Below are 27022 nucleotides of genomic sequence, written 5' to 3'. Positions count from 1 at the left end.
CCTCACTTAAGTAGGATTTGTGCAAAAGAGCTTTGTGATAGGAAAAATGCATTAACTTTATAGGATAAGTAATTTCCATTGCCAAGAATATCTCAATCCCCTATTAGACACTTCATTAGGTGTTGAAAGTTTGAGAGACTGGGATGTCTTTTTTCTCTTTTGCAACATAAAACAAACTGCTTTTGAATTCTCCATGTAGAAGGTGAATAAAATATATCTGTTAATGTTTGATTGTTTCTTTGCTGGTCTTAAATCCAAACACTAGGCCAGTGTTTCTCAACCAGTGGTATAAGTACCCTTAGGGGTACTCAAGAGAAGTCTGGGTGAGGGGCGGGGGTGACACCAACACAACTGAAACTTGAAGAAAACTGAATTTTTGTTTTAAGTTTTACAGTGTTTTATTATTTTTGTACTTTTTACACCCCAAAATTTTATCAGCCACCTGGTTACGATTAAGTTTTTTAAACTAATGTGTTATAATGGTAGAAACAAATGTGTGTCTGAAAACTATAGGTACTGGGGGAACTTACAATTTTTTTAAAGGGGGTAATTTTTTTTCTGAAAAAGGGGTGCTTTATAAAAAAAAGGTTGAGAAACACTGCACTAGACAACACAGTGTTTTTATTCTTCTCTGTTTTGATATGTTTAGAGGACCATTAACCACAGCGTGCAACTTGACCTGCACAAAATTAAAACTGGTCAAAGAAAGTACAAAATAATACTCTGCAAATTATGCTGTTCTGTTTAAGTGAAATCAGAACACAGTTTTGAAAAACGTATTGTTATTTATACAGAAGATGGGTTCTATTCCAGATCATCAGATAGGCACAAATTCACAACAGAGATTTTTTTTTGATCTCCCAACGTGGGCTGAAGCAGATTTGCTTGATAGGACTTTAAATACAGTATATGGTTAACAGACCATAATAAAAATCCTTTAGCGTATTTTTTAAACGTTCCCTTTATTTTTGTAGTATACATTTAATATACAATGAAAGCTTTATCTGGCATTCATGTGGAACTGGGGTTGCGGGTTAATTGAATGTGCCTGATAACAAAGCGTATAGTTCTACCACCCCACTGCTTATTGGCAGATCCAGCTCCTGGCAGCTCGAGGCAGGCTGAGGTAGAAGGAAGTGCCTGCTTATGTCAGTGGCAATGCTGGCTATTAGAAGCCTGGCAATGGCTGGCTGCACAGGCAGGAGTCAGGCATGCATGCTTGAAGATGTGGTGGCATTTGGCCTGGGGCAATGCCAATTAACAAAGTTTTCCAGTTAACAGAGTGCCAGGTAACAAAGCTTTCACTGTAGTAGTGTATTCAGATTGTTTTTTGTTTGTTTTTTGAATGTTCATTTCTGTTGCTGTCTGATTGCATAATTATAGTTCCAAATAAGGTGTGTGTGTGTTTGTAACTCTGGAGTTGGTACCTCGGATGTTCTACTGTATATAGGAATGACACAGTAGGGTGTGCTGGTGTGCGAGTAATACTATATGTGAAAGAAGGCATAGACTTAAATAGAGGGGGGAAATTATCAATCAATCAATAAAATGATAGAAACTCTATAGATAGAAATTCCATATTTGAATAAGAAGTTGGACTATATTATCAACCAGCTGAGCAAGATGGGGATGGTGATTTGTGAAATCTGCTGGAAAATTAGAGTCGATAAAAATAGAAAACTCAACAATGACGGGATTTCATCTCTCTCCATTTGTCTGGGTACTTGTCATCTCAGTATGGAATACAGACCATGTTTCTTCTCACCATAAGTGACTGCTTCTTGGAGCAGCTAGCCCTTGACCCAAAAGGGGAGAAACGAAACCGTTCTTGATGTAATCCTAAGAGAAGTGGTAGATCTGGTGCAAAAGGTGAATATAACTGAACCATTTGTTAATAGCAAGCATAACATAATGAAATATAACATCCTTGGGGAAAAGAAGCCCACCATGGCAGCATATAACTTCAGAAAGTAGAACTACACAAAAATGAGCCATCTAGTTAAAAAGAAATTAAAAGTTACGGTACCAAAAGTGAAATGGCTGTAAGGTGCATGGGATTTTTTGAGAGAACTTTGACAATATTTTTACCAAAAGTAAGCAGTCATGTGATAAGAGAGAAGGTCTTCTCATGGATCAGGAACTAATTAAAAGATAGAAAAGAAAGGGTAGGAATAACTGGTCAGTTTTCAGAACTGAGAGAGGTAAATTGTGGTGACTCCAAAAGATCTGTACTTGAAACAGTGCTGTTCAACAAATTCATAAATGGTAAGGAAACAAGGGTAAACTGTGAGGTGGTAAACTTGGCAGAGGATTCAAGATAACTCAGTCCAAAGACTGTGAAGAGTTGCACAGGAATCTCGCAAAACTGAGTGATTAGGTGACAAAAGGCAGTTCAATTTTGAGAAATACAAAGTAATACACATTGGAAAACACAATCCCATTTATACATAGAAATGATGGGATCTGAATTAGCTTTTAACGCTCATGTATGGGATTTTGAAGTCATTATAGATAGTTCTCTGAAAATCTTTGCTTAATGTGCACTAGCAGCCAAAAAAAAAAGCAAACAGAACGTTAGGCTCCATTAGGAACTATATAAATAATAAGACTGAAAATATCATAATGTCACTGTATAAATTCACGGGATGCCCACATCTTGAACTACATGCAGTTCTGGTTGCCCCATTCCAAAAAAGCTATGTTGGCTTTAGAAAAGGGACAGAAAAGCACCAATAATGATTAATAGTATATAACAGCTTCTATATGAGCTGAGATTAAAAAGACTTGGGCTTTTCAGCTTTGAAAAGAGATGATTAAGGTAACATATGATAGAGCTCTATAATTGTTGTTGGTGTGGACAAAGAGAATAAGGAAATATTTACTCCTTCCCATAATACAAGAACCAATGAAATTAATAGGCAACAAATTTAAAACAAAAAATAAGTACTTCACATAACGCATACTCAAAAAAAAGCCCACTTAGATTAAGTTCATGTAAGATGGGTACATCAATGGCTATTAGCCAAGATGGCCAGCACTGCATTCTTGTAGACTGGGTCACCCTAACATCTGACTGCCAAAACCAGGTAGTGGACAATAGATACTCAATCACTTGATCACAGAATCATAAAACTGGTAGGGACCTCAAGAGGTCGTCAAGTCTAATTCCTTGTTCTCATGACAAGACCAAGCACCATCTAGATCGGTGTTTCTGAAAGTGCTCTGCAAAACCACGTTGAGAAACACATTAACTGCCCACCCTGGCTTGTTTATTTACTGGCACCGCAGCCACAGAGCCTTGTGGCTCCCATTGGCTCCGTTTTGCTCTTTGTAGCCAAGCGGAGCAGCGGGAAGCAGAGGCCCGGCCCTCCCAGCTTCCCGTGGCTCCCCTTGGCTGCAAAGGACAATGGGAGCCGCGAGGCTCCGTGGCCATGACACCAGTAAATAAACAAACTGGGGTGGACAGTTAATGTGTTTCTTAAAGTGGTTTCGCGGAGCACTTTCAGAAACACTGATCTAGATCATACCTGACACGTGTTTGACTAAATCTGTGTTTGATAGCTAGTTGTGTTCATTCCCTCTGAATCATGTGACAACACTTTTGGAAGTCAGGATACTTGGCTAGATGGACCATTAGTCTGATCCAGTATGGCCATTCTGATGATACCTACCTTAGACTTGATTGGCTGGGATATCACAGTCAACCTTCCATGTCATGTTTGCCCCAATAAAAGCCCTCCCACTGTGGGGTAGCTAAATTAAACTGCATTATATCTTGGACAACCTGGTGGTGAAGGAAAATTCCCTTCCTGGTCTCCCTGAGACAAGAGTGTAGCATAGATCCCAAAATAGTTCCTGACCAAACTTGGTATTTCAGCTTTTTCCGGAGTAGAAGGATGGTTGCTGCTCTTCGTGAGCCAAGTGAAAGGGAACTGCTTCTTCCTGTCTTGCACCTCTGTACTTCCCCCCATTCCAGTAATTTCAAGAGGATGAGTGACTGTGCCAGTGGTCATCTTCTCTAGTTTGAAGCAGTGTCTGTATCACTGCCCTTAAAAAGGTATACCACTTTACCAGGGTAGCCAGACAAAGATGAAGTATACTCATTTGTACATGAGAATAGCCATGCTGAGTCAGACCAAAGGTAAATCTAGCCCAGTATCTTTTTTTACAACAGTATCCTGTTTTACAATAGTGGCCAATGCCCCAGAAGGAATGAGCAGAATAGGCAGTTATCAGTTAATCCGTCCCATCACCCAGAAGTGGGTCTGGCCCACGAAAGCTCATCATCTAATAAACCATCTTGTTAGTCTTTAAAGTGCTACATTGTCCTGCATTTTGCTTCAGCTACCCCAGACTAACACGGCTACATCTCTACCACCAGCTAGGAGCAAACAGTCTAGACACACCATCCCTGCCCACCCTTGCTAATAGATACCAATGGATCTATTGTCCATGAACTTATCTAGTTCTTCAAGATCCCTAATGCACATACTGCAAATTCATCCCAGGTGAAGTTCCTCCAGAGATACCTGTGAAAAGATTAACTTAATATTTTGGAAGCCTCTCCTGTTTCTAGTTTGAGGGATGAAATGGTTGTAAAATTGCACTATTACTTAATCTCTGAATGATACACAAATTAGAGTTCTAAAATGTAGAATACAAGTTTACGAAAGGTCATATTTTGTTTTATAATTTTAGCCAAGAAGACTTCATCAAGCAGCAGTGATACATTTAGTTTAGCAACTGTTTCAGTAGAAAATAGTTAATTGTCAAAGATAAAAGAGAAGCTTTAATACTTCCTTTGTTTATTTTAAATAAATAATCTTCTAGTGGTGATATAGAGTTGTGGGCACAGTATGGCATAATGAGTGTACAAGTAGACTTTGTGGTCATTAGGCTGTGGCACAGTTGGAGCTAGGTAAGCCAGTGCTGAACTGACATGGAAGAAGGGACATACTGTGGGCGAGGTGATGCTTCTTATGCACTGGCAGCATCGGAGCACTCACTTTGGTGAAAAAGGAGGGAATCCGTTAATATCTGGGAACTCTGGAATGGGGAGGGAGGCAACCAAGCATAATTTCTGACTCCTCATACATATGGCAGATATGTATGAAAGGGGTATAGTTACTGCATAAAATGGTTTGGAAAAGAATTTGAAGGAAAGCATACCTTACAGGATCTAAGAAAAGAGGGATTCCTTTTACTGGAACATGGGGAGCTGATCCCCCATTCCCTGCTTTCCTAACCCCTTTTCACTTTATATGAGGGAAGGATGGCAGGATCCCAGCTATCGGATGGCTGGGAGCATGCTGGGGGTTATGTGGAAATGAATAAGAAAATGATGACCCTATATTGTGTAATGTGTTGCTGTGTTCTTCCAGATATTGTAAGTGAATAAAGTTGTGACCTAATTAAAGCACATCCATGGCCTCCTTTCTTCCAGCATGGCCAGACAAAAATTAGTTTCTTTTCTTTGCATTTCTGTTGTTATTTTTGTGATAAAAATTCTCTTTTTTTTTTTTTTTTTTAAGTAGTGATGCTGAATAGCAACAGTGTGCTTAAAACTAAGTCAGGAGTGATCTTTATCTCAAGGCGTTTATAACTTAAACCAGAGTTTGTCCCATCACATGCGCCTTTCTTCAGCTGGTACAGTCAAATGGGGCTCTTCTTATTTCACCAAAATTTAGATGCCATCACCCATAGTGCCCATATTTTCATGTATATTTTATGAGGCACCCATGTATGTTTGACACTAAGAAAAGATAATGATTTAATTTTCTCCTAATTCTAAATTTATTATCATTATCTGAGCTCAGCATTGCTATTATTAGCATTCACTTATCCTTTCTTATTTTATCCTTTTTGATCCACTTACCACAGTTGGTTCATTTTGGTTTCCTTTCCTTTTCTTTCTTTGTACAGGCAGTCCCCGGGTTACGTACAAGATAGGGACTGTAGGTTTGTTCTTAAGTTGAATTTGTATGTAAGTCAGAACTGGTACATATTGTAGGGGAAACTCTAGCCAAACATTTCTCCAGAGCTCAGTTTTATTCTCCCACACCTCACTTCCCTCAGTCCTTTATTCTCAAGCTGAGGTGTCTGCTGAGAAAAGCCGCTCCGCGTCTCCCTGGTCTGCTGGGAGGGGGGGGCGCTAGCTTTGCATCTCCCTGGTCTGCTGGGGGGAAGCAGCTAGTGCGGGGTTGCCTCACCCCGTTTGTAAGTAGGGATCCGATGTAAGTCGGATCCATATAACCTGGGGACTGCCTGTATCATGACCCTTCAAAAAGTTCTTTTATTAAATGCTATGTAAAAGCTAAATGTTGATACTGTAATGGACCTTCTCGTTAGCTATTACAATTTGAATGGAAAAGAGGAGGGTGGACTAGGTAAACATGTGATGGTCTGCTAAGAGGATTTAAATGCCATACTGTGCTTTATTCGTTTAACCCAATTTTCTTTTTCTTCTTTTTTCCATGCAGGAAAGACCTAGAACTGTATCACGATGTTAGTCTGTAGTATACGAAACATAATCTATAAAATGTTTCTCTTAGTGATAGCGCCATATTATAAAGAAACATTACATTCTTTTTCTCATGGCATTCATGTGACACTATAGTTGGATATATTTTTTCATTGTTTTTTTCCATTAAAGCTGTGTTTAACAATGCTTTCCACTATTCTGAGTAGATCAAGTGTCTTTTTTTCCCTTCTTAAATGTACAGAATGAGCTATGGATTGAGTGTCAGCTCTGACTTTGAATTCCATTGTTTCGTTTTGGTTGATCACAACCTTAATGTTGTATAAATTTTGTTTGAATGTAACAAACATCTTTGCCATTTCTCTTCTTATTGGCATGATGACAAAATTTTTGATGGTAAATTGTTGATATGGAATTACTGCTAAATAATAATGCAGTGGGTTAATGGAACTGTGTGTATAAAATACTCTGCAAAATTGTTCCACTTCCCATGCTACTATGTATACCTATAGAGAAAATCCTTTTTAATGTAAGGAGGACTTTTTTGAACTTAGATGGAGGAAATGAACCTCAGTGACTTGGACAGCTGATCGTATGTCTGTAGGTGTTGTTATATAGATGGCAAGTACATTTTGCTTTATTAGCAAATTCTTAGATCTGGCTGATATTCAAATACTAATGTTTGATTTTGTTCATATGATGCTAGGACTTCAGTATGACGGAAAAATAACTGTTTTATATTATATATATTAGACATTAATATTTGTTTCCAATACATTTTTTGATGGATTTCTTTCAATTGATTTAATATAAAGTATCAGAGGGGTAGCCGTGTTAGTCTGAATCTGCAAAAGCGACGAAGAGTCCTGTGGCACCTTATAGACTAACTAAAGTGTAGGAGCATAAGCTTTCGTGGGCAAAGACCCACTTCGTCAGATGCATGTAGTGGAAATTTCCAGAGGCAGGAATAAATATGCAGGCCAGGATCAGGCTGGAGATGACCAGGTGGATCCAATCAAGGAGGATGAGGCCCACTTCTAGCAGCTGATCTGGAGGTGTGAATTCCAAGAGAATAGAAGCTGCTTTTGTAGTTAGCAAGCCATTCACAGTCTTTGTTTAATCCAGAGTTGATTGTGTCAAACTTAAAGATGAACTGTAGCTCAGCAGTTTCTCTTTGAAGTCTGGTCCTGAAGTTTTTTTGCTGCAGGATGGCTACTTTTAGATCTGCAATAGTGTGTCCAGGAAGATTGAAGTGTTCCCCTACAGGTTTTTGTATGTTGCCATTCCTAATATCAGATTTGTGTCCATTGATTCTTTTACGTAGGGACTGTCCTGTTTGGCCGATGTATATAGCAGTGGGGCATTGTTGGCACATGATGGCATATATTACGTTGGTGGATGTGCAGGAGAATGTACCAGTGACAGTATGGCTGATCTGGTTAGGTCCTGTGATGGTGTTGCTGGTGTATATATGTGGGCAGAGTTGGCACCGAGGTTTGTTGCAAGGATTGGTTCCTGAGTTCGAGTTATTATGGTGCGGTGTGTAGTTGCTGGTGAGAATATGCTTCAGGTTGGCGGGTTGTCTGTGGGCAAGGACCGGCCTACCTCCCAAGGCCTGTGAGAGCAAGGGATCATTGTCCAGGATGGGCTGAAGATCACTAATGATGCGTTGGAGAGGTTTCAGCTGGGGACTATAGGTGATGGCCAGTGGTGTTCTGTTGGTTTCTTTCTTGGGCTTGTCCCGTAGCAGGAGGCTTCTGGGTACACGTCTGGCTCTGTCAATCTGTCTCCTCACTTCCTCGTGTGGGTATCGCAGTTTACAGAATGCTTGTTGAAGGTCTTGTAGGTGTAGGTCTCTGTCTGAGGGGTTGGAGCATATGCGGTTGTACCTCAGTGCTTGGCTGTAAACAATGGATCGTGTGGTGTGTCCGGGATGGAAACTGGAGGCATGCAGGTAAGTATAGCGGTCGGTAGGTTTTCTGTATAGGGTGGTATTGATATGACCATCACTTATTTGTATCGTGGTGTCCAGGAAATGGACCTCCCGTGTAGATTGGTCCATGCTGAGGTTGATGGTGGGGTGGAAGCTGTTGAAATCATGGTGAAATTCTTCCAGAGTCTCCTTCCCATGGGTCCAGATGATGAAGATGTCATCGATGTAGCGTAGGTAGAGAAGGGGTGTAAGTGGACGAGAGCTGAGGAAGCGTTGTTCCAGGTCAGCCATAAAAATGTTGGCGTATTGTGGGGCCATGCGGGTGCCCATAGCAGTGCCACTGGTCTGGAGGTATATGTTGTCACCAAATCTGAAATAGTTGTGTGTGAGGATAAATTCACAGAGTTCAGCCACCAGTTGTGCTGTGGCATCATCAGGAATACTGTTCCTGACAGCTTGTACTCCATCTGCATGTGGGATGTTTGTGTAGAGAGCCTCTACATCCATGGTGGCTAGGATGGTGTTTTCTGGAAGATCACCTATGCATTGTAGTTTTCTCAGGAAATCCGTAGTGTCACGAAGGTAACTGGGAGTGCTGGTGGCGTAGGGTCTGAGCAGAGAATCCACATAGCCAGACAGTCCTTCAGTAAGAGTGCCAATGCCCGAGATGATGGGGCGTCCGGGATTTCCAGGTTTGTGGATCTTGGGTAATAGATAGAACAACCCTGGTCGGGGCTCTAAAGGTGTGTCGATTTGTTCCTGTGTTTGTTTGGGGAGTGTCCTGAGCAGATGGTGCAGTTTCTTAGTATATTCCTTAGTGGGATCTGAGGAAAGTGGCCTGTAGAATTTGGTATTGGAGAGTTGTCTGGCAGCCTCCTTTAGGTAGTCAGGCCTGTTCATGATGACAACAGCACCTCCTTTGTCAGCCTCTTTGATTATAATGTCAGAGTTGTTCCGGAGGCTGTGGATGGCATTACGTTCTGCACGACTGAGGTTACCAGGCAAGCGATGCTGTTTTTCCACAATTTCTGCCTGTGCACGTCGGCGGAAGCATTCTATGTAGAGGTCCAGACTGTCATTTCGGCCCTCAGGAGGAGTCCATGTGGAGTTCTTCTTCTTGTGCTGTTGGTGGGAAGGTATCTGTGTGTCAGTGCACTGTTCAGTGTCGTGTTGGAAGTATTCCTTGAGACGGAGACGGCGAAAGTAGGCTTCCAGATCACCGCAGAACTGTATCATGTTAGTGGGGGTGGCGGGGCAAAAGGAGAGTCCCCGAGATAGAACAGATTCTTCTGCCGAGCTGAGTGTGTAGTTGGAGAGATTGACGATATTGCTGGGTGAGTTAGCTTATGCTCCTACACTTTAGTTAGTCTATAAGGTGCCACAGGACTCTTCGTCGCTTTTGCAGATTCAGACTAACACGGCTACCCCTCTGATACTTGACACCATGCAAGGCACTGCATTTAGCCGTATGGAGTGGAAATCTATCAACCTCATGAAGAAACTTGCACAAGTACAAACAGATATCATCTTTCTCTCCAAATGCAAACGGATGGACATTATACCAAATGGACTGAAGGTGAAAAATCCATTGCTATCTACATACTGCACAGACTACAGTGAGAGATTATGCCCTATACTATCCAAAAAACTGAGGAACCACCTGATCAGCATCCTGTACAGCAAACAGGAAAACATCAAAAAAGAGCTCTCCAATCTGGAGTCTCTCATAAAACACCAACCTTCTGCACAAATGGACTTTACTAAAACAAGACAGGAGATCTACATTACACACTTCACTTCTCTACAGAGGAAAAAGGACTGTAAGCTGTCTAAAATCCTACCTGCCACATGGGGCCACAACAATGGTACCCCTAACTCACCCAGCAATATCGTCAATCTCTCCAACTACACACTCAGCTCGGCAGAAGAATCTGTTCTATCTCGGGGACTCTCCTTTTGCCCCGCCACCCCCACTAACATGATACAGTTCTGCGGTGATCTGGAAGCCTACTTTCGCCGTCTCCGTCTCAAGGAATACTTCCAACACGACACTGAACAGTGCACTGACACACAGATACCTTCCCACCAACAGCACAAGAAGAAGAACTCCACATGGACTCCTCCTGAGGGCCGAAATGACAGTCTGGACCTCTACATAGAATGCTTCCGCCGACGTGCACAGGCAGAAATTGTGGAAAAACAGCATCGCTTGCCTGGTAACCTCAGTCGTGCAGAACGTAATGCCATCCACAGCCTCCGGAACAACTCTGACATTATAATCAAAGAGGCTGACAAAGGAGGTGCTGTTGTCATCATGAACAGGCCTGACTACCTAAAGGAGGCTGCCAGACAACTCTCCAATACCAAATTCTACAGGCCACTTTCCTCAGATCCCACTAAGGAATATACTAAGAAACTGCACCATCTGCTCAGGACACTCCCCAAACAAACACAGGAACAAATCGACACACCTTTAGAGCCCCGACCAGGGTTGTTCTATCTATTACCCAAGATCCACAAACCTGGAAATCCCGGACGCCCCATCATCTCGGGCATTGGCACTCTTACTGAAGGACTGTCTGGCTATGTGGATTCTCTGCTCAGACCCTACGCCACCAGCACTCCCAGTTACCTTCGTGACACTACGGATTTCCTGAGAAAACTACAATGCATAGGTGATCTTCCAGAAAACACCATCCTAGCCACCATGGATGTAGAGGCTCTCTACACAAACATCCCACATGCAGATGGAGTACAAGCTGTCAGGAACAGTATTCCTGATGATGCCACAGCACAACTGGTGGCTGAACTCTGTGAATTTATCCTCACACACAACTATTTCAGATTTGGTGACAACATATACCTCCAGACCAGTGGCACTGCTATGGGCACCCGCATGGCCCCACAATACGCCAACATTTTTATGGCTGACCTGGAACAACGCTTCCTCAGCTCTCGTCCACTTACACCCCTTCTCTACCTACGCTACATCGATGACATCTTCATCATCTGGACCCATGGGAAGGAGACTCTGGAAGAATTTCACCATGATTTCAACAGCTTCCACCCCACCATCAACCTCAGCATGGACCAATCTACACGGGAGGTCCATTTCCTGGACACCACGATACAAATAAGTGATGGTCATATCAATACCACCCTATACAGAAAACCTACCGACCGCTATACTTACCTGCATGCCTCCAGTTTCCATCCCGGACACACCACACGATCCATTGTTTACAGCCAAGCACTGAGGTACAACCGCATATGCTCCAACCCCTCAGACAGAGACCTACACCTACAAGACCTTCAACAAGCATTCTGTAAACTGCGATACCCACACGAGGAAGTGAGGAGACAGATTGACAGAGCCAGACGTGTACCCAGAAGCCTCCTGCTACGGGACAAGCCCAAGAAAGAAACCAACAGAACACCACTGGCCATCACCTATAGTCCCCAGCTGAAACCTCTCCAACGCATCATTAGTGATCTTCAGCCCATCCTGGACAATGATCCCTTGCTCTCACAGGCCTTGGGAGGTAGGCCGGTCCTTGCCCACAGACAACCCGCCAACCTGAAGCATATTCTCACCAGCAACTACACACCGCACCATAATAACTCGAACTCAGGAACCAATCCTTGCAACAAACCTCGGTGCCAACTCTGCCCACATATATACACCAGCAACACCATCACAGGACCTAACCAGATCAGCCATACTGTCACTGGTACATTCTCCTGCACATCCACCAACGTAATATATGCCATCATGTGCCAACAATGCCCCACTGCTATATACATCGGCCAAACAGGACAGTCCCTACGTAAAAGAATCAATGGACACAAATCTGATATTAGGAATGGCAACATACAAAAACCTGTAGGGGAACACTTCAATCTTCCTGGACACACTATTGCAGATCTAAAAGTAGCCATCCTGCAGCAAAAAAACTTCAGGACCAGACTTCAAAGAGAAACTGCTGAGCTACAGTTCATCTTTAAGTTTGACACAATCAACTCTGGATTAAACAAAGACTGTGAATGGCTTGCTAACTACAAAAGCAGCTTCTATTCTCTTGGAATTCACACCTCCAGATCAGCTGCTAGAAGTGGGCCTCATCCTCCTTGATTGGATCCACCTGGTCATCTCCAGCCTGATCCTGGCCTGCATATTTATTCCTGCCTCTGGAAATTTCCACTACATGCATCTGACGAAGTGGGTCTTTGCCCACGAAAGCTTATGCTCCTACACTTTAGTTAGTCTATAAGGTGCCACAGGACTCTTCGTCGCTTTTAATATAAAGTATATTTCAACTAGATTGAAGGACTGCCTTTATTTTTAAATGGTAACATGCCACTTACTACTATCCAGGTGCAGCAGATGAATAATATGGATGAAGTATGTTACGAAAACCTTTTGAAGCAAATAACAGCTGGACATCAGGTATGTTTATTGTTGTTGTGTTTTACTCAGAATTTGTTTCTTGGGGGGAAAAAATCTGAACAAGAATTTCTAGTCTGTATTTTAAATAAATGTTTCACGTAGCTCTTCTGCAGTATAAGAGAATTAACGTGGAGGTTTCTGAGGTTTTTTTTCTAAACCGTAAAAATATTTTAATGAGAAATATGCATGAAAACGTACAGATTAAATGTTAACTTTTAACAAAGATGTATAAGACTGAAAATACGTATTATTTTGGCATAGCACTTCAAAACAAGTTATATAACTTTAAAACAACTGATGTAACTATATCATATGATTATAATTAGATTTGAATGATAATGCATGGCAGATCTGGATTTTAGACTTTTTATATTTTAGAATAATAAAATGAAGTAGTATAATTGCATCATGAAATGGCTTCTGAAGTGATTCCCCTTACAAGCTGAACAAGCTGATTTTATTTCAGTTTGATGTATGTCAGTCAGTCAGCCACGGACAGCTGGGAAATGTGTAAATACATTTGCTCTTATAATGGTGGTAGTATCATTCATTACTGAGAAGGCCATTTCTTTAACAGATTTCATTTCTTCCTTGCCACTTACACAGCAGGTCACTAAACCATTCATCTCTCATCTGATGCTTTTCAGAATTTGCTGTAAAGAGTCTCTCTCTTTCCCGAGTAACAATTCTAAAGTCAAATTTTTAAGGTACCTAAACGTAAATTGAGTGATCAGAATAGCTTTCGGTCTCTGGCCTACTTCCTAATCCCACTTTTGTTTTTAAGAGGTGTACTATACGAGATCAGTATGAACATCTCAGGAAAATATGTTCGTTGTTTTAAAAATATTTAGTAGAATATCTCCTATCTCTTGCTCTAATGCATGTCCTACCTTAAAATCACAATTAGTCCTCCAGTTTAGTCTGCACTGGAGATTTCTGAAGTGAGTTTTTATGTTTGAGACTACTGTGCAGTCAAGAAGCAGTTGGGGGTGGGGTTATTATCCACATGTCTGAATTGTCTATCCCTCTTTTATTGTCTACTTCTGGATTACCAGTTATAAAATTTCATCTCCTCAGTGATGCATCTAGGACAACTGGCCATGGTCCTTACGGTTCATGACCAGTGCAGCAACAAATACTAACACATGTTTACTCCCTCCATAGAATCATAGAATACTAGGACTGGAAAGGACCTCAAGAGGTCATTGAGTCCAGTTCCCTGCCCTCATGGTAGGACCCAGTACAGTCTAGACCATCTCTGATAGACATTTATCTAACCTACTCTTAAATATCTCCAGAGATGGAGATTCCACAACCTCCCTAGGCAATTTATTCCAGTGTTTAACCACCCTGACAGGAACTTTTTCCTAATGTCCAATCTAAACCTTCCTTGCTGCAGTTTAAGCCCATTGCTTCTTGTTCTATCTTCAGAGGCCAGGAAGAACAAGTTTTCTCCCTCCTTCTTGTGACACCCTTTTAGAAATCACTGTTATGTCCCCTCTCAATTTTCTCTTTTCCAAACTAAGCACGCCCAATTATTTCAGTCTTACTTCATAGGTCATGTTCTCTAGACCTTTAATCATTCTTGTTGCTCTTCTCTGGACTTTCCCCAATTTCTCCACATCTTTCTTCAAATGTGGTGCCCAGAACTGGACATGATACTCCAACTGAGGCCTGATCAGTGCACAGTAGAGCAGAAGAATGACTTCTCGTGTCTTGCTTATAATACACCTGTTAATGCATCCTAGAATCATGCTTGCTTTTGTTGCAACAGCGTCACACTGTTGACTCATATTTAGCTTGTGGTCCACTATAACTCCTAGATCCCTTTCTGCCGCACTCCTTCCTATACAGTCGCTTCCGATTCTGTATGTGTGAAATTGATTGTTCCTTCCTAAATGGAGCACGTTGCATTTGTCCTTATTAAACTTCATCCTGTTTACCTCAGACCATTTCTCCAATTTTTTCCAGTTCATTTTGAATTATGACCTTGTCCTCCAAAGCAGTTGCAACCCCTCCTAGCTTGGTATCATCTGCAAACTTAATAAGTGTACTTTCTATGCCGATATTTAAATCGTTGATGATGTTAAACAGAACCAGTCCCAAAACAGACCCCTGCGGAATCCCATTTGTTATACCTTTCCAGCAGGATTGTGAACTGTTAATAACTACTCTCTGAGAACGGTTTTCCAGCCAGTTATGTACCCACCCTATAGTAGCCCCATCTAAGTTGTTTTTGCTGAGTTCATTGATAAGAATATCATACGAGACCTTACTAAAGTCTAGGTATAGCACATCCACCACTTCTCCCTTATCCACAAGTCTCATTATCCTATCAAAGAAATCATGCGAGACCTTACTAAAGTCTAGGTATAGCACGTCTACCACTTCTCCCTTATCCACAAGACTCATTATCCTATCAAAGAAAGCTATCAGATTGGTTTGACATGATTTCTTTACAAATCCATAGTAGTAAAAGATCTAGAAGTAAAACAGATTTCAGTCCCCTTCTCAAAACCATCTAAGAATAAATACAGAGAGCGTGATGATGTCATTCTGTTGCCCAGCAGGAAAATCTTTTATATATATATATATATATAGAGAGAGAGAGAGAGAGATTTTTTTGCATCCATATTGCACATGAGCCCATTTCTTTAATATTGCCTTATTAGGGTTTGCCAGTTCTGTATTCTTTAGATATTCCACAAGATACCTATTTGCTGAGAATCTAAATTGATTTCCTCCTCTTTACGTGTAAGTATGTTTCTTTGTAGTATCTTAGAAGATTATTTTATCCAGCTAAGGGTCATGTTCTTTGGAATGTAGTAACTAGCTGGAAGGTTCTAGATATTAAGGTAGTAATGTGTGGCTGTCAGAAGAGGAATATTTCATGTTAGTCTCTACTATTTCTACTTCAGAGGACCAAAAAGCTGTATGCAGTCATATACGCTGGATCATAAGATGCAATAGGGAAAATTCTGAGACACAAGCAGAAGTAGAGGGAAATAACAATCCTTTTTAAATTTCAGGACAGGAATTAGTGCTTCCCTCTTGTGGTTATCAAGTTTCCTCAGTATGTTTTTGAGAGTCTTTACAAAAAATTTTGCTAGGTAGAAATTCTTATTATATAATATTCATAGGTTATCCTTTTATCTGTTACCTTTTTGAATAAATTCTGACATTTTACAAAGGCTTAGTTTACGGAAATCATGCTGGTTTGTCTGTATCACATTATTATACTATGGATTGCAATGTGATATTCAGCTGAAGTTGTATGTTCCTGTGTTTAATGGATGTAATGTGCATTTTCATTTTTAAAGAGTAAAGACAGTAGGAGGTAGTTGTATTCTACACAGGCATGTGTTATGACAGATGGAGAAAATCGTTTCATGTTGATTTTTCAACAATCATTCTCTACAAGACTTCAAGCTCTTCCTGGCTACTGGGAAATTAAAAGTTGGCGGTTCAGCCTTTAATTTTGATCCATCTGCTCAAACTAATGAGACATCTCATTTATGGGCTTCACTTTGAATTACCAAATGTAAGTGGAGCTATATAATTCCTCTTGGTGAACCCCCTCCTCCTATGTAACTTGTGGGAAAGGATAATAATGAATGACTTAGACCAACCACATTTTTGTCCAGTTATGGAAACTTTCAAACAGCTACTCAGAAAACAGAGATAAGAAAGTTTGCCAGGTGCTTTTTAAGTTAAACTGCTCTTTCTGTACTGCTGACTAAAAATGTAGATTTCCATCACAAGACTCGTTTATCAAAAATACAGAGACTTCAAGTGACATCTCCTTGAAGCCATTACATTTGAAATATAATAAAGACTTTCTAAAAACTTTTAAACATGCTTAGCATAAGCTGTTGTACCTTTGTTCCTCATACTTATATTTAACTTACTGTGTTCTCATTTTTGTCATTTTCTTCTTAAACCTGCTGGTTGGTTAGAACTTCCTGACTGATTTGCTTTTTTTCAAATAAATGATTGATTATTTCAAAAAAAAGTGATAATTATACACAGAAGAGGCTGTAGCAGCAGTGAGGAAAAAGGAAGTCCTACTACCAGTGATTACCTTCTCAGCCAGTATTGGTGGGATTTTGTGAGAATAGCACACAGTTATTTGTTTCAAAATATAAGCCAGGCACACACAGCCTAGAATTGGATGAAGTAATTTAATTCAATTACGGTGATGTTACGTTTTTACTATGCATTATAACTGAAGTGAGAAACTAGGTACATTGGGTTTTTTTCTAATTCACATCTGACCACACAAGCACTGCTTTTTTATCTTTGAAACTTAACAAAACTTTCATTTTAAAACAAGTTTTGTTTCTCAGTGTTTTACCTGCAAGTGTCTAGTTACTTAACAATCAAATGGGTATTTTATTGTACCTTCCTAGGTTGGCTTTGCTCTTTCTGCACCCAAGAGCTGATCGTTTCTGAAGTCACTGGTTGATGGCATAGGAAGCTACTGCTGTTGTATATTCTTTAATGTATTAACAATTCAATGGACAAGAAGGTCCCCCCCCCCTTTTTTTGTCTGTTTTGTAACAATTTTTCACTATACCTCCATTTTCTATTTGATAACTCCACAACAAGTACATAGTTGCATACTAAACAGGACCAAACAAATATGAGGAGAGGTGCCAGACCAGAGAAACCTGGTTTAGAGAGGTTCAAGCTATAAAAAATATGTTTTAACGCACTTCATTAGAGTTTGCAGCAAGGATTTTATTCTCTCTCCTTTCACATAGAAATCAGCATAGAACAGGGACAATGCACAGCTTTAAAATGCATCATAGTTGCTGAGTTTAAGTTGTTTGAGGCATCTTAACTCTTTAATTCTTTGCTTATCTAATTTTTGTCAATTTGAATCTTACACACATTTTATTACACACTGATATCTTTCTCACATATTAGCATGCATACAAAAGAAAGCATATATAACAAACACAAACACGTGATAGTTTGTAGCCTGTCTTTTTGTCTGTCTGCATTTCTGTTTTTCTGATATTTTGCTCAGAAAAAGTCATTCCTACTTCAAGTGTTATACATGTGATCAGAAGGACTTCTTGGTGAAATTTAAATTGAACAAGGTAAACCATTTGTGAAAGTTGGGAAATAATATGTTTAAATCAACTTTGGGAACAACTCATTCTTGTCATGAATTAAGAGTGATATTAGAAATTACTACAGTGTGTGGGTATGTATGTAGGTAGGATGTATGTATGTATATGTATTTAAAAGAGTTATTGGAAGCTCCCTGTCAAGTCAGCTGAACAATGACAATATAGGGCAGAATTTTGTATTAGACTTGGACAAAAAATTGAGTTGACAACTAAACACAATCTTTTGTGAATAGGTAGTTGTTTTCCTTTGACTCTTTATTTTTTTTTTTCTGCTGATGACTTTCAGTTGCCAAAAATAGGTAAAATCGGTTTTCAGCTTTTCAGTGAAAATTTTAAAGTTTTTGAGGGGGGAAAAAAACAACAACCTGTTTTTTGACCAGCTCTATCTTGTCACACTGGATCATAGTGAGAGACAGTGTGGCATAAATAGATGGATCTTACTGTGAAGGGCAACTTACATTTAAAGAAAATGTAAACCTAATTTTTCTTTGTAAGCCACTATAAGCAGAGGAAGGGATGTGAATAATGAATGAGGGGGCATATTGATCATGAGACAATATCTGGATTAAATTGAGGTCCACACTATGAAAAAAAATTGCCCATGCTTTAGGAGCTGTCTATTTCCAGGATACTGTGAAGATAACCATAGCTGAAATTGAGCTGATTAAGGTCCAATTCGTTTGTTTGTTTAAATATAATACATTTTTTAGCTTCTAGGATTTTAAAGATAACATTTTATTAAAGACTCTTCCCTTTAGGCCAGTTGTTCCCAACCTTTTCCAGATAGGGACCCATTTTGACAATTCAGGAAGATTTGGTGACTCAAGGCAATTAAAAAACAGGGAGCGGAGAGGGGGCAGAGCCACCTGCGGAGACACTTTTGAAATGTTGTGGTGACCCATATTTGGGTCCCTACCCGTAGGTTGGGAAACCCTGCTTTAGGCATTTAGTATGTATTTATAACCATGACACCAATCTGAGTTCTTTGCTTGGGGTAAAAAAAAAATATATTATTTCATTCTGATGAAGTTCTGATGTCTAAGTAACTTAGTCTCCAACCCCTTTCCACTCAGATCCCATTTATTTTTTGTGTGGTGATCTCTTCTGTCAGATGCCATTGTTGGCCTATTGCTATCTTATTTCCTTGTCTCCGTACTGAGCAAGAACTGATCTCATTCAGGCCTTGAACTGCTCTCAGATTATACCCATCAGGTTTGAAAAGCCTTGCTACGGTGAACTTGATTCTTATTGTTACTTACATACATATTTGTTTTGTGAAACAAAATACAGGACTATGTAGCACTTTAAAGACTAACAAGATGGTTTATTAGATGATGAGCTTTCGTGGGCCAGACCCACTTCCTCAGATCAAATAATGGAAGAAAATAGTCACAACCATATATACCAAAGGATACAATTTAAAAAAAATGAACACACATGAAAAGGACAAATCACATTACAGAACAGAAGGGGGATGTCAGGGGGGGGAGAAGGAAGGTGAATGCCAGTGAGTTAATGATATTAGAGGTGGGGAAGGGGAAATGTCTGTGAGTTAATAGTATTAGAGGTGATAATTGGGGAAGCTATCTTTGTAATGGGTAAGATAGTTGGAGTCTTTGTTAATTCCCCTGCGGAGAGTGTCGAATTTTAGCATGAATGTTAGTTCAGAGGATTCCCTTTCAAGTGCAGATTTGAATGTCTTCTGAAGTAGGATGCAGGTTAGCAGGTCATTAAGACTGTGTCCTTTCTGGTTGAAATGACAAGCAACTGTTTTTTCTTTGTGATCCTGTCTAATGTCTGTTTTGTGGGCATTGATTCTTTGGCGAAGTGTCTGAGACGTTTGTCCAGTGTACATAGCAGACGGACACTTTCGGCACATGATAGCATAGATTATATTTCTGGAGGCGCAGGAATATGTATTCTTGATCTTATAACTCACTTGGTTAGGCCCAATAATGGTGTCAGCAGAGTGAATATGTGGACAAAGCTGGCAGTGGGGTTTGTTGCAAGGGAAAGTACCAGAGTTGGTATTAGTGTGGTATGTCCTGTGGTAGTTGGTAAGAATCATCTTGAGGTTAGGTGGTTGTCTATAGGAGACTATGGGTCTGTCTCCCAGAGCTTCTTGGAGTTTAGTGTCCTGTTCCAGTATAGGCTGTAATCTATTGATAATGTGTTGGACAGGTATAAGTTGGGAGCTGTAGGTGATGACAAGTGGTGTTCTATTGTTGGTTTTCTTGGGTCTGTCTTGTAGTAGATGGTTTCTAGGTATTCGTTTGGCTCTTTCAATTTGCTTTTTTATTTCTCCAGGTGGGTAGTTGAGGTTTATAAATGCTTGGTAGAGATCCTGAAGTTTCTGGTCTCTGTCTGTGGGATTAGAGCAGATGCGGTTGTATCGAAGGGCTTGGCTATAGATGATGGATGGGAACTGGAAGCATGTAGGTAACTGTATGAGTCAGTGGGTTTTCTGTAGAGGGTGGTGTCTAATTTTCCATTGTTGATTTGTACTGTGGTGTCCAGGAAATGGATCTCTCCTGTGGAATGGTCCAGGCTGAGGTTAATGGTGGGGTGTAGGTTGTTGAAATCTCTGTGGAATGTCTCCAGTGTTTCTTGGCCATGCGTCCAGATCATAAAGATGTCATCGATGTAGCGTAAGTAGAGAAGGGGTAAAAGGGGATGGGAGTTGAGGAAACGTTGTTCTAGGTCAGCCATAAAGATATTAGCATACTATGGGGCCATGCGTGTACCCATGGCTGTGCCGCTGATCTGGAGGTATAAGTTGTTCTCAAACTGGAAATAATTGTGGGTGAGAATGAAGTTACATAGGTCTGCTACCAGGTTGGCAGTGGTGTCCTCTGGGATAGTGTTTCTAATAGCTTGTAATCCGTTTTCATGTGGGATGTTGGTGTATAGTGCTTCTACATCCATGGTGGCAAGGATGGTGTTATTGGGGAGGTTATCGATGTTTTGTAGTTTCCTTAGGAAGTCAGTAGTGTCTCGGAGATAGCTGGGGGTGTTGGTTGCGTAGGGTTTGAGGAGAGAGTCTACATAGCTGGATAGACCAGTAGTGAGTGTGCCAATACCAGAGATGATGGGGCGTCCGGGGTGTCCAGGTTTATGGATCTTGGGAAGCAGATAGAAAAATCCTGGTCGGGGGTCAGAAGGTGTTTCTGTGTGGATTTGTTCCTGAGTAGCTGTAGGGAGGCTTTTAAGGAGACAGAGTAATTTCTTTTGGTATTCTGAGGTAGGATCAGAGGAGAGAGGTTTGTAAAATGTGGTGTTGGAGAGTTGTCTGGTTGCCTCTTAGTTATAGTCGGCCTTATTCATAATGACCACAGCACCACCTTTGTCAGCTGGTTTGATTATAATGTCCAGGTTGTTTTTGAGACTCTGGACGGCATGTTGTTCAGCGTGGCTGAGATTGTGTGTCGCTTGTTGTTGTTTGCGAATAATGACAGTCTGTGCATTGTTGCGGAAGCTTTGTATATAGAAATCTAGATTGTAATTCCGACCATCAGGGGGAGTCCATATAGAATTATTCTTCCTTTTGTGTTGATAGGGGGGATCTGGTAGGTCAGATTGGTGTTCATTGGTGGTTTGGAAATATTCTCGGAGGCGGAGGCGGCGAAAAAAAGCTTCAAGGTCACCACAAAATTGTATCCAGTTTGTGGGGGACGTGGGGCAGAAAGAGATACCCCTGGATAAGACAGACTCTTCTGCTGGATTGAGTTTGTAGCTGGAGAGGTTAACAATATTATCTGGTGGGTTGAGGTTGTTGCTGTTGTAGCTTGTGGTGGAGCAGTTTGGACAATTTATTGTCTTTTCTTTGTTGTAGGGAATAGAAGTGTGTATAGTAGATTTCTTGTCTGGTGGAACAAAACTCTTGCAAGGTGTCAGTCGGTGTGGATGTTTGTCCTGAGATGAGACTCTCTAAGTTAGAAATGTCATTCTTGATGTTTTTCTGTTTTTTGTATAAAATACTTAGCAGGTGATTCCTTAATTTTTTGGATAGTGTGAGGCAGAGTCTTTCACTGTAGTCAGTGCAGTATGTTGATCTTAATGGATTGTTCACTTTCAGTCCTTTGGGTACGATGTCCATCTTCTTGCACTTGGATAGAAAGATGATGTCTGTCTGTATCTGTGCAAGTTTCTTCATATGGTTGATGGATTTCCATTCCAAACGGCTAAATGTAGTGCCTTGCATGTAGAATAGTGATAGAGATGTAGCCGTGTTAGTCTGGTGTAGCTGAAACAAAATACAGGACTATGTAGCACTTTAAAGACTAACAAGATGGTTTATTAGATGATGAGCTTTCGTGGGCCAGACCCACTTCCTCAGATCAAATAATGTTTTGTGTCTGTCTGGAATTCTTTTTAAAGTTAGTATACTAAAAAAAAAGTTTAATAATTACAATATGGGGCCAGAATTGTAATAGCTTCCTTTTTTTTTATCAACGCCTTTGGGGGGAGGTGGGGGGGGGGGAAATAACTTTTTCCAAGCTGACCTTGGCACACTTTTTTGCTTTTTTTCTGAAGTTCCCCTGACAGCTTGAGACCATCTCTGTTCTAGCAGCCATTTTTGTTGCCGAGGTGACTTTCTCTTACATTACTTAAGCCTTCAAAACAAGTCCTCTGTTCCCCATGCTTTCTGTGCTGTTTCAACAGTCCTCTGATATCTACTTCTGTGCATTCTACTTTTGTACCTCATGTTTCCTGACTCTCAATGAACTCTGCAATGTTGTTTTTTTCTTTCTATTGCTTCCCAAACATAGTGGTTTTGTTTCTAGCTTCTCTGTTCCTTAGCCATTACTGTTTAATCTTCTGCCATTTTGACTTTCTTAGGTCCTAACCTGGATTATCTGAAATTCTACCTTAGTTACTCTCTTCTCTTCCTTTTGAAAAACTCAAGTCCTTCCTCCCTTTAAAAATTTTTTTAAGAAACATCTTGCCCCTGTTCCTGCCTACAATCTTGTGAATGTTTTTCATGCAGCACTGGAGTTATGAAGCTGCTGCTGTCTTTTGTATTACAATTTTTCTCCTCCAAGCGCTGTTGCATCTGGGCACCATTGTCTTTTTCCACTGTATAGAATTGCACTTAGAATTTATTTGAAGTGTCTTAATTTCTGATACTGTAATTTGTCTTCCCTAACTTTGGTTGATAAAAAAATTACACAGGATGTGTATACATAGGACCCACTGTCAGGGTTACCCTGCTGGTGTATTGTGGATATCCACCTCACAGTCCACAGCATAGGCCCTCAAAGATTAGTATTAATGCATAGTTGTAGAGGTGTTGTACCAACATTTGTTTTAAACATTAACTGCATATATTCACATTTTTTGATTAATCAGGGTCATGGGTTTGGTTTGTTTGCATCCTAGGATTCATGCACAATTTGGTTCACACTAGGGAATCTTGATCCTGGTGGCACCTGGTATTCATGTAACATAGTAAAGGGCTTGCAGTGATGCTCAAGCAGTTGTACATGTTCAGAAGAAAGCTCGCTATTTCCACATCTAAAAAAGGGTCTTTCAACATTGAGTGTTACTTAGTAGAAAAAAATTGATGGCATTGCAGTCATACACGAGCATTTCTTTCCTAAAGATGAGCCACCTGATGCTAGCACTGCATAGCTGGAGTCACCCAGTTAGAAGTGTTCCTAGTTATCAGCAACAGCTTGGACTTTCAAATCCCTTCCTCTTTCACCTACACTCAGTTGTCTTATTTCATTTATCACTCACCTGTTAAGGCAGAAAAACTTGTGGTGATATGAGAAGGAGCCTCAAAACAGTACCCACTTCACACATCTGAAGGCTTAAATGTACTTCTTCAGCTGACTGAAACAAAATGACTTACTTTCACATTTTTAACAGCCTTCTTTGTGTTAGCAGGTGCCCAGCTCAATTTGTGGGTTTGCAATACTTTGGTGCTTCAAAAGTTCTCTTATCCTGACAGTTGCAATCATGTCTTCTCTTCAGTTATTTGAGCCTTGCATTTTGCTTTTTTAGGGCCATTCATAGTCTGTTTTGCTAATTGTTATAACTGTCCACTTGGTCCTTATTGTCTCTTTCCTGTCTCCACTACTTTTTCTGGATTTTCTTCCCCTCACGCTAGTTCTGTTCAGAGTCTTTCAAACATTTCTGTAAATTATTAAAATAATTATGTACCTTTGGAATCAGAATTCACACTCTTCACCAAGAAATCTGAGCTCAATATGGGGCGTAGCACAATTAAGAAATGGAAATCTAAAAAACTAAATTTTACAATGTAATAATAATAGTTAAGTAGGATTAAGGTGCTAGGGCTGATGGGTACAAGAGAATAGGTATCTGGCAAAGTCAGTAGTGAGCTGCACATTTGTTCCCCTCCCTAGGTTACCCATACCAGTGCTTCACCACACTGCTAGTGAAATATTTATTTCTAATATCCAATGCAACTTGAGACCATTGCTCCTTATTCTGCCTTCTGTCACCACTGAGAACAGTCCCTTTCCATCTTCTTTGAAATCTCCCTTCAGGTAGTTGAAATCAAATCCTCCTCATTCATCTGTAGACTAAATAAACCCAGATGCCTCAGCCTCTTCTCATAAATCATGAGCTTCAGCCCCCTAGGTATTTATAGGCTTACTTGGCAGGTCCAGCTAGATTTGACACTGACATTTCTTCTCTTCTTTCTGGAACATAAGAACATAAGAACGGCCGTACTGGGTCAGACCAAAGATCCATCTAGCCCAGTATCCTGTCTGCCGACAGTGGCCAACACCAGGTGCCCCAGAGAGGCAAGCAATTTGTCTCCTGCCATCCCTCTCCAGCCTCTGACAAACAGAGGCCAGGGACACCAATTCTATCCCCTGACTAATAGCCTTTTATGGACCCTAACCTCCAGGAAATTATCTAGCTTCTCTTTAAACTCTGTTATAGTCCTAGCCTTCACAGCCTCCTTTGGCAAGGAGTTCCACAGGTTGACTACATGCTGTGTGAAGAAGAACTTTATTTAAATAGTTTTAAACCTGCTCCCCATTAATTTCATTTGGTGTCCTCTAGTTCTTCTATTTAGGGAATTAATAAATAACTTTTCTTTATCAGCCTTCTTCACACAACTCATGATTTTATATACTCTATCATATCTCCCCTAAGTCTCCTCTTTTCTAAATTGAAAAGTCCCAGTCGCTTTAACCTCTCCTCATATGGGACCCGTTCCAAACTCCTAATCATTTTAGTTCCCTTTTCTGAACCCTTTCCAAGGCCAAAATATCTTTTTTGAGGTGAGGAGACCACATCTGTAATGTATAACTGTGGTGAATATACAACTAAACAGTCTTCCAAAATCAAAGTATTATTTATAGCAGTGTTTCTTAACCAGCGGTACGAGTACAGCACTTGAGAGAAGTTGGGGGGGTATGTAAACACAACTGAAACTTGAAGAAATCTGAATTTTTGTTTTTGCCTTACAGTGCTTTATTATTTTTGTACTTTTTACATCCAAAAATTTTATCGCCCACCCAGTTACGATTTAGTTGTTTAAACAAATGTGTTGCAATGGTAGAAAAAATCTTTGTGTGTCTGAAAACTGTAGTTACTAAAGTACTTATGTATAAAAGGGTACTTAAAAAAAAAAAAAGGTTGAGACACACTGATTTATAGTACATAACACAAGAATGGCCATTTTGGGTCAAGCGAAGGACCCTCAAGCTTAGTATGATGTCTTCTGCCAGTGGGAATTGCCAGGTTATTCAGAGGGAATGAACAGAACGGGTAGTCATCAAGTGATCCATCCCTTTCATCCTGCAGGATCAAAACATTGAGAGAGAGGATTTTAAAACCATAATCCACAAGGAAGCCTATCCTACCCAAAGGCAATGAGGTAGATGGTTCAGAAGCAATGGCTCAGTCATTGTGCCGTAATAACCTTCAAAGTTTACTATAGAGTGATTTATCTTAAGCCATTTTTTCTCTCCTACTTGAATTATTTACAGCCTCCTATTAAACTAAACGAGTATATTCTACAGCTCCTGATTTTTTATTATTATTTAAACAAAAAAACCCAACCCACTCTAATTAAAAACAAACAGTAAAAACAAGAAAAATATCTTTTGTTGTTTGTTGTGTTTTGTTTGTTTGTATCTTCTCTACCCGGAGCAGTAATGCCAGCTTGGGAATGTAATTTCTATAGTGCACTAATGTGTTGCACATTGTTTGATCCCTGCAGACTCTGCACTCTTAAAGTTTTCTACTGTGTTTTTAATGATTACTGAAACATAATGATGGCTGAAACAATATACGTAAATAATTACAGAGTACCATTTATGTCCATCATATGGACTTTTGTTGCAAATTGAAGGGCAGTGTTAAGTAACTGAAGTAAGGAAGTAAAACTAGACAATAGAATGTTATTATATATAAAAAACGGGATAAGGGAGCAAATGGGAACAGAAAGCAACACTAAAATATCTTGAACATGGAGATCATTGTCAGATTGTTTATCTGCTGAGGATGTAGAATGAACTGAGCCAGGTGATGGTTGAAAAAGATTTTGGTAGAGATCTTTATTTATTTATGACTGAGGACACTGCGGAGTGTCAAGTAGAATTGAATAACTAGAGGTGCATAGAGGGAACAGATTTTGAAATGATTGAAAACACATAGGCAAGCATAGCCTTTTAAAAAGTGTTGGTTTATAATTTCAAGTGCAGACATAAGGATGAATAAGATTGGGTTCTAGTATGTGAAACTGAAGGAGAGAGTGGTTATATGTTGATATTTATTCACATTTTTATTTGCATGTATGTATCATATGTGAACACTAATGTTAGAAAAGAACTATATTTGTGGGTTGGATGTGAAATTGGGTGCAACTAAATATTTAACAAAGCTTTTCATTTATTGGTTTGTTAGATTTGTTTTTCTCTGCTGTGTATATGCTCCCCTGCTTGTCAAACATTACGTTGACATTAATTTTGAAAGGTACAAAAATAATGATACTTGCCAAAACCGAATCACTTCCATCCTTGTCTTAAGGCTTTATTGGC

At 40.1% G+C, this 27022-nt stretch overlaps 1 protein-coding gene across 2 annotated transcripts in view; it reads left to right on the top strand.

Annotated features, from left to right (window-relative positions):
• The window catches only part of ASCC3 (activating signal cointegrator 1 complex subunit 3), a 417235-nt gene that overhangs the window by 174787 nt on the left and 215426 nt on the right, over window positions 1–27022 (top strand). For both annotated transcript variants that reach the window (XM_006118439.2, XM_075923934.1), the window contains exon 13: window positions 12787–12858. In XM_006118439.2, coding sequence (XP_006118501.2) covers window positions 12787–12858 — 72 coding nt within the window. The remainder of the gene's footprint in view (window positions 1–12786; window positions 12859–27022) is intronic.

This window comes from Pelodiscus sinensis, chromosome 3 (genome assembly GCF_049634645.1).
Source record: "Pelodiscus sinensis isolate JC-2024 chromosome 3, ASM4963464v1, whole genome shotgun sequence".
NCBI lineage: Eukaryota > Metazoa > Chordata > Testudines > Trionychidae > Pelodiscus > Pelodiscus sinensis.
The sequence above is the reverse complement of the archived record's forward strand: the minus strand, read 5'-3'. Positions and strand labels throughout refer to the sequence as shown.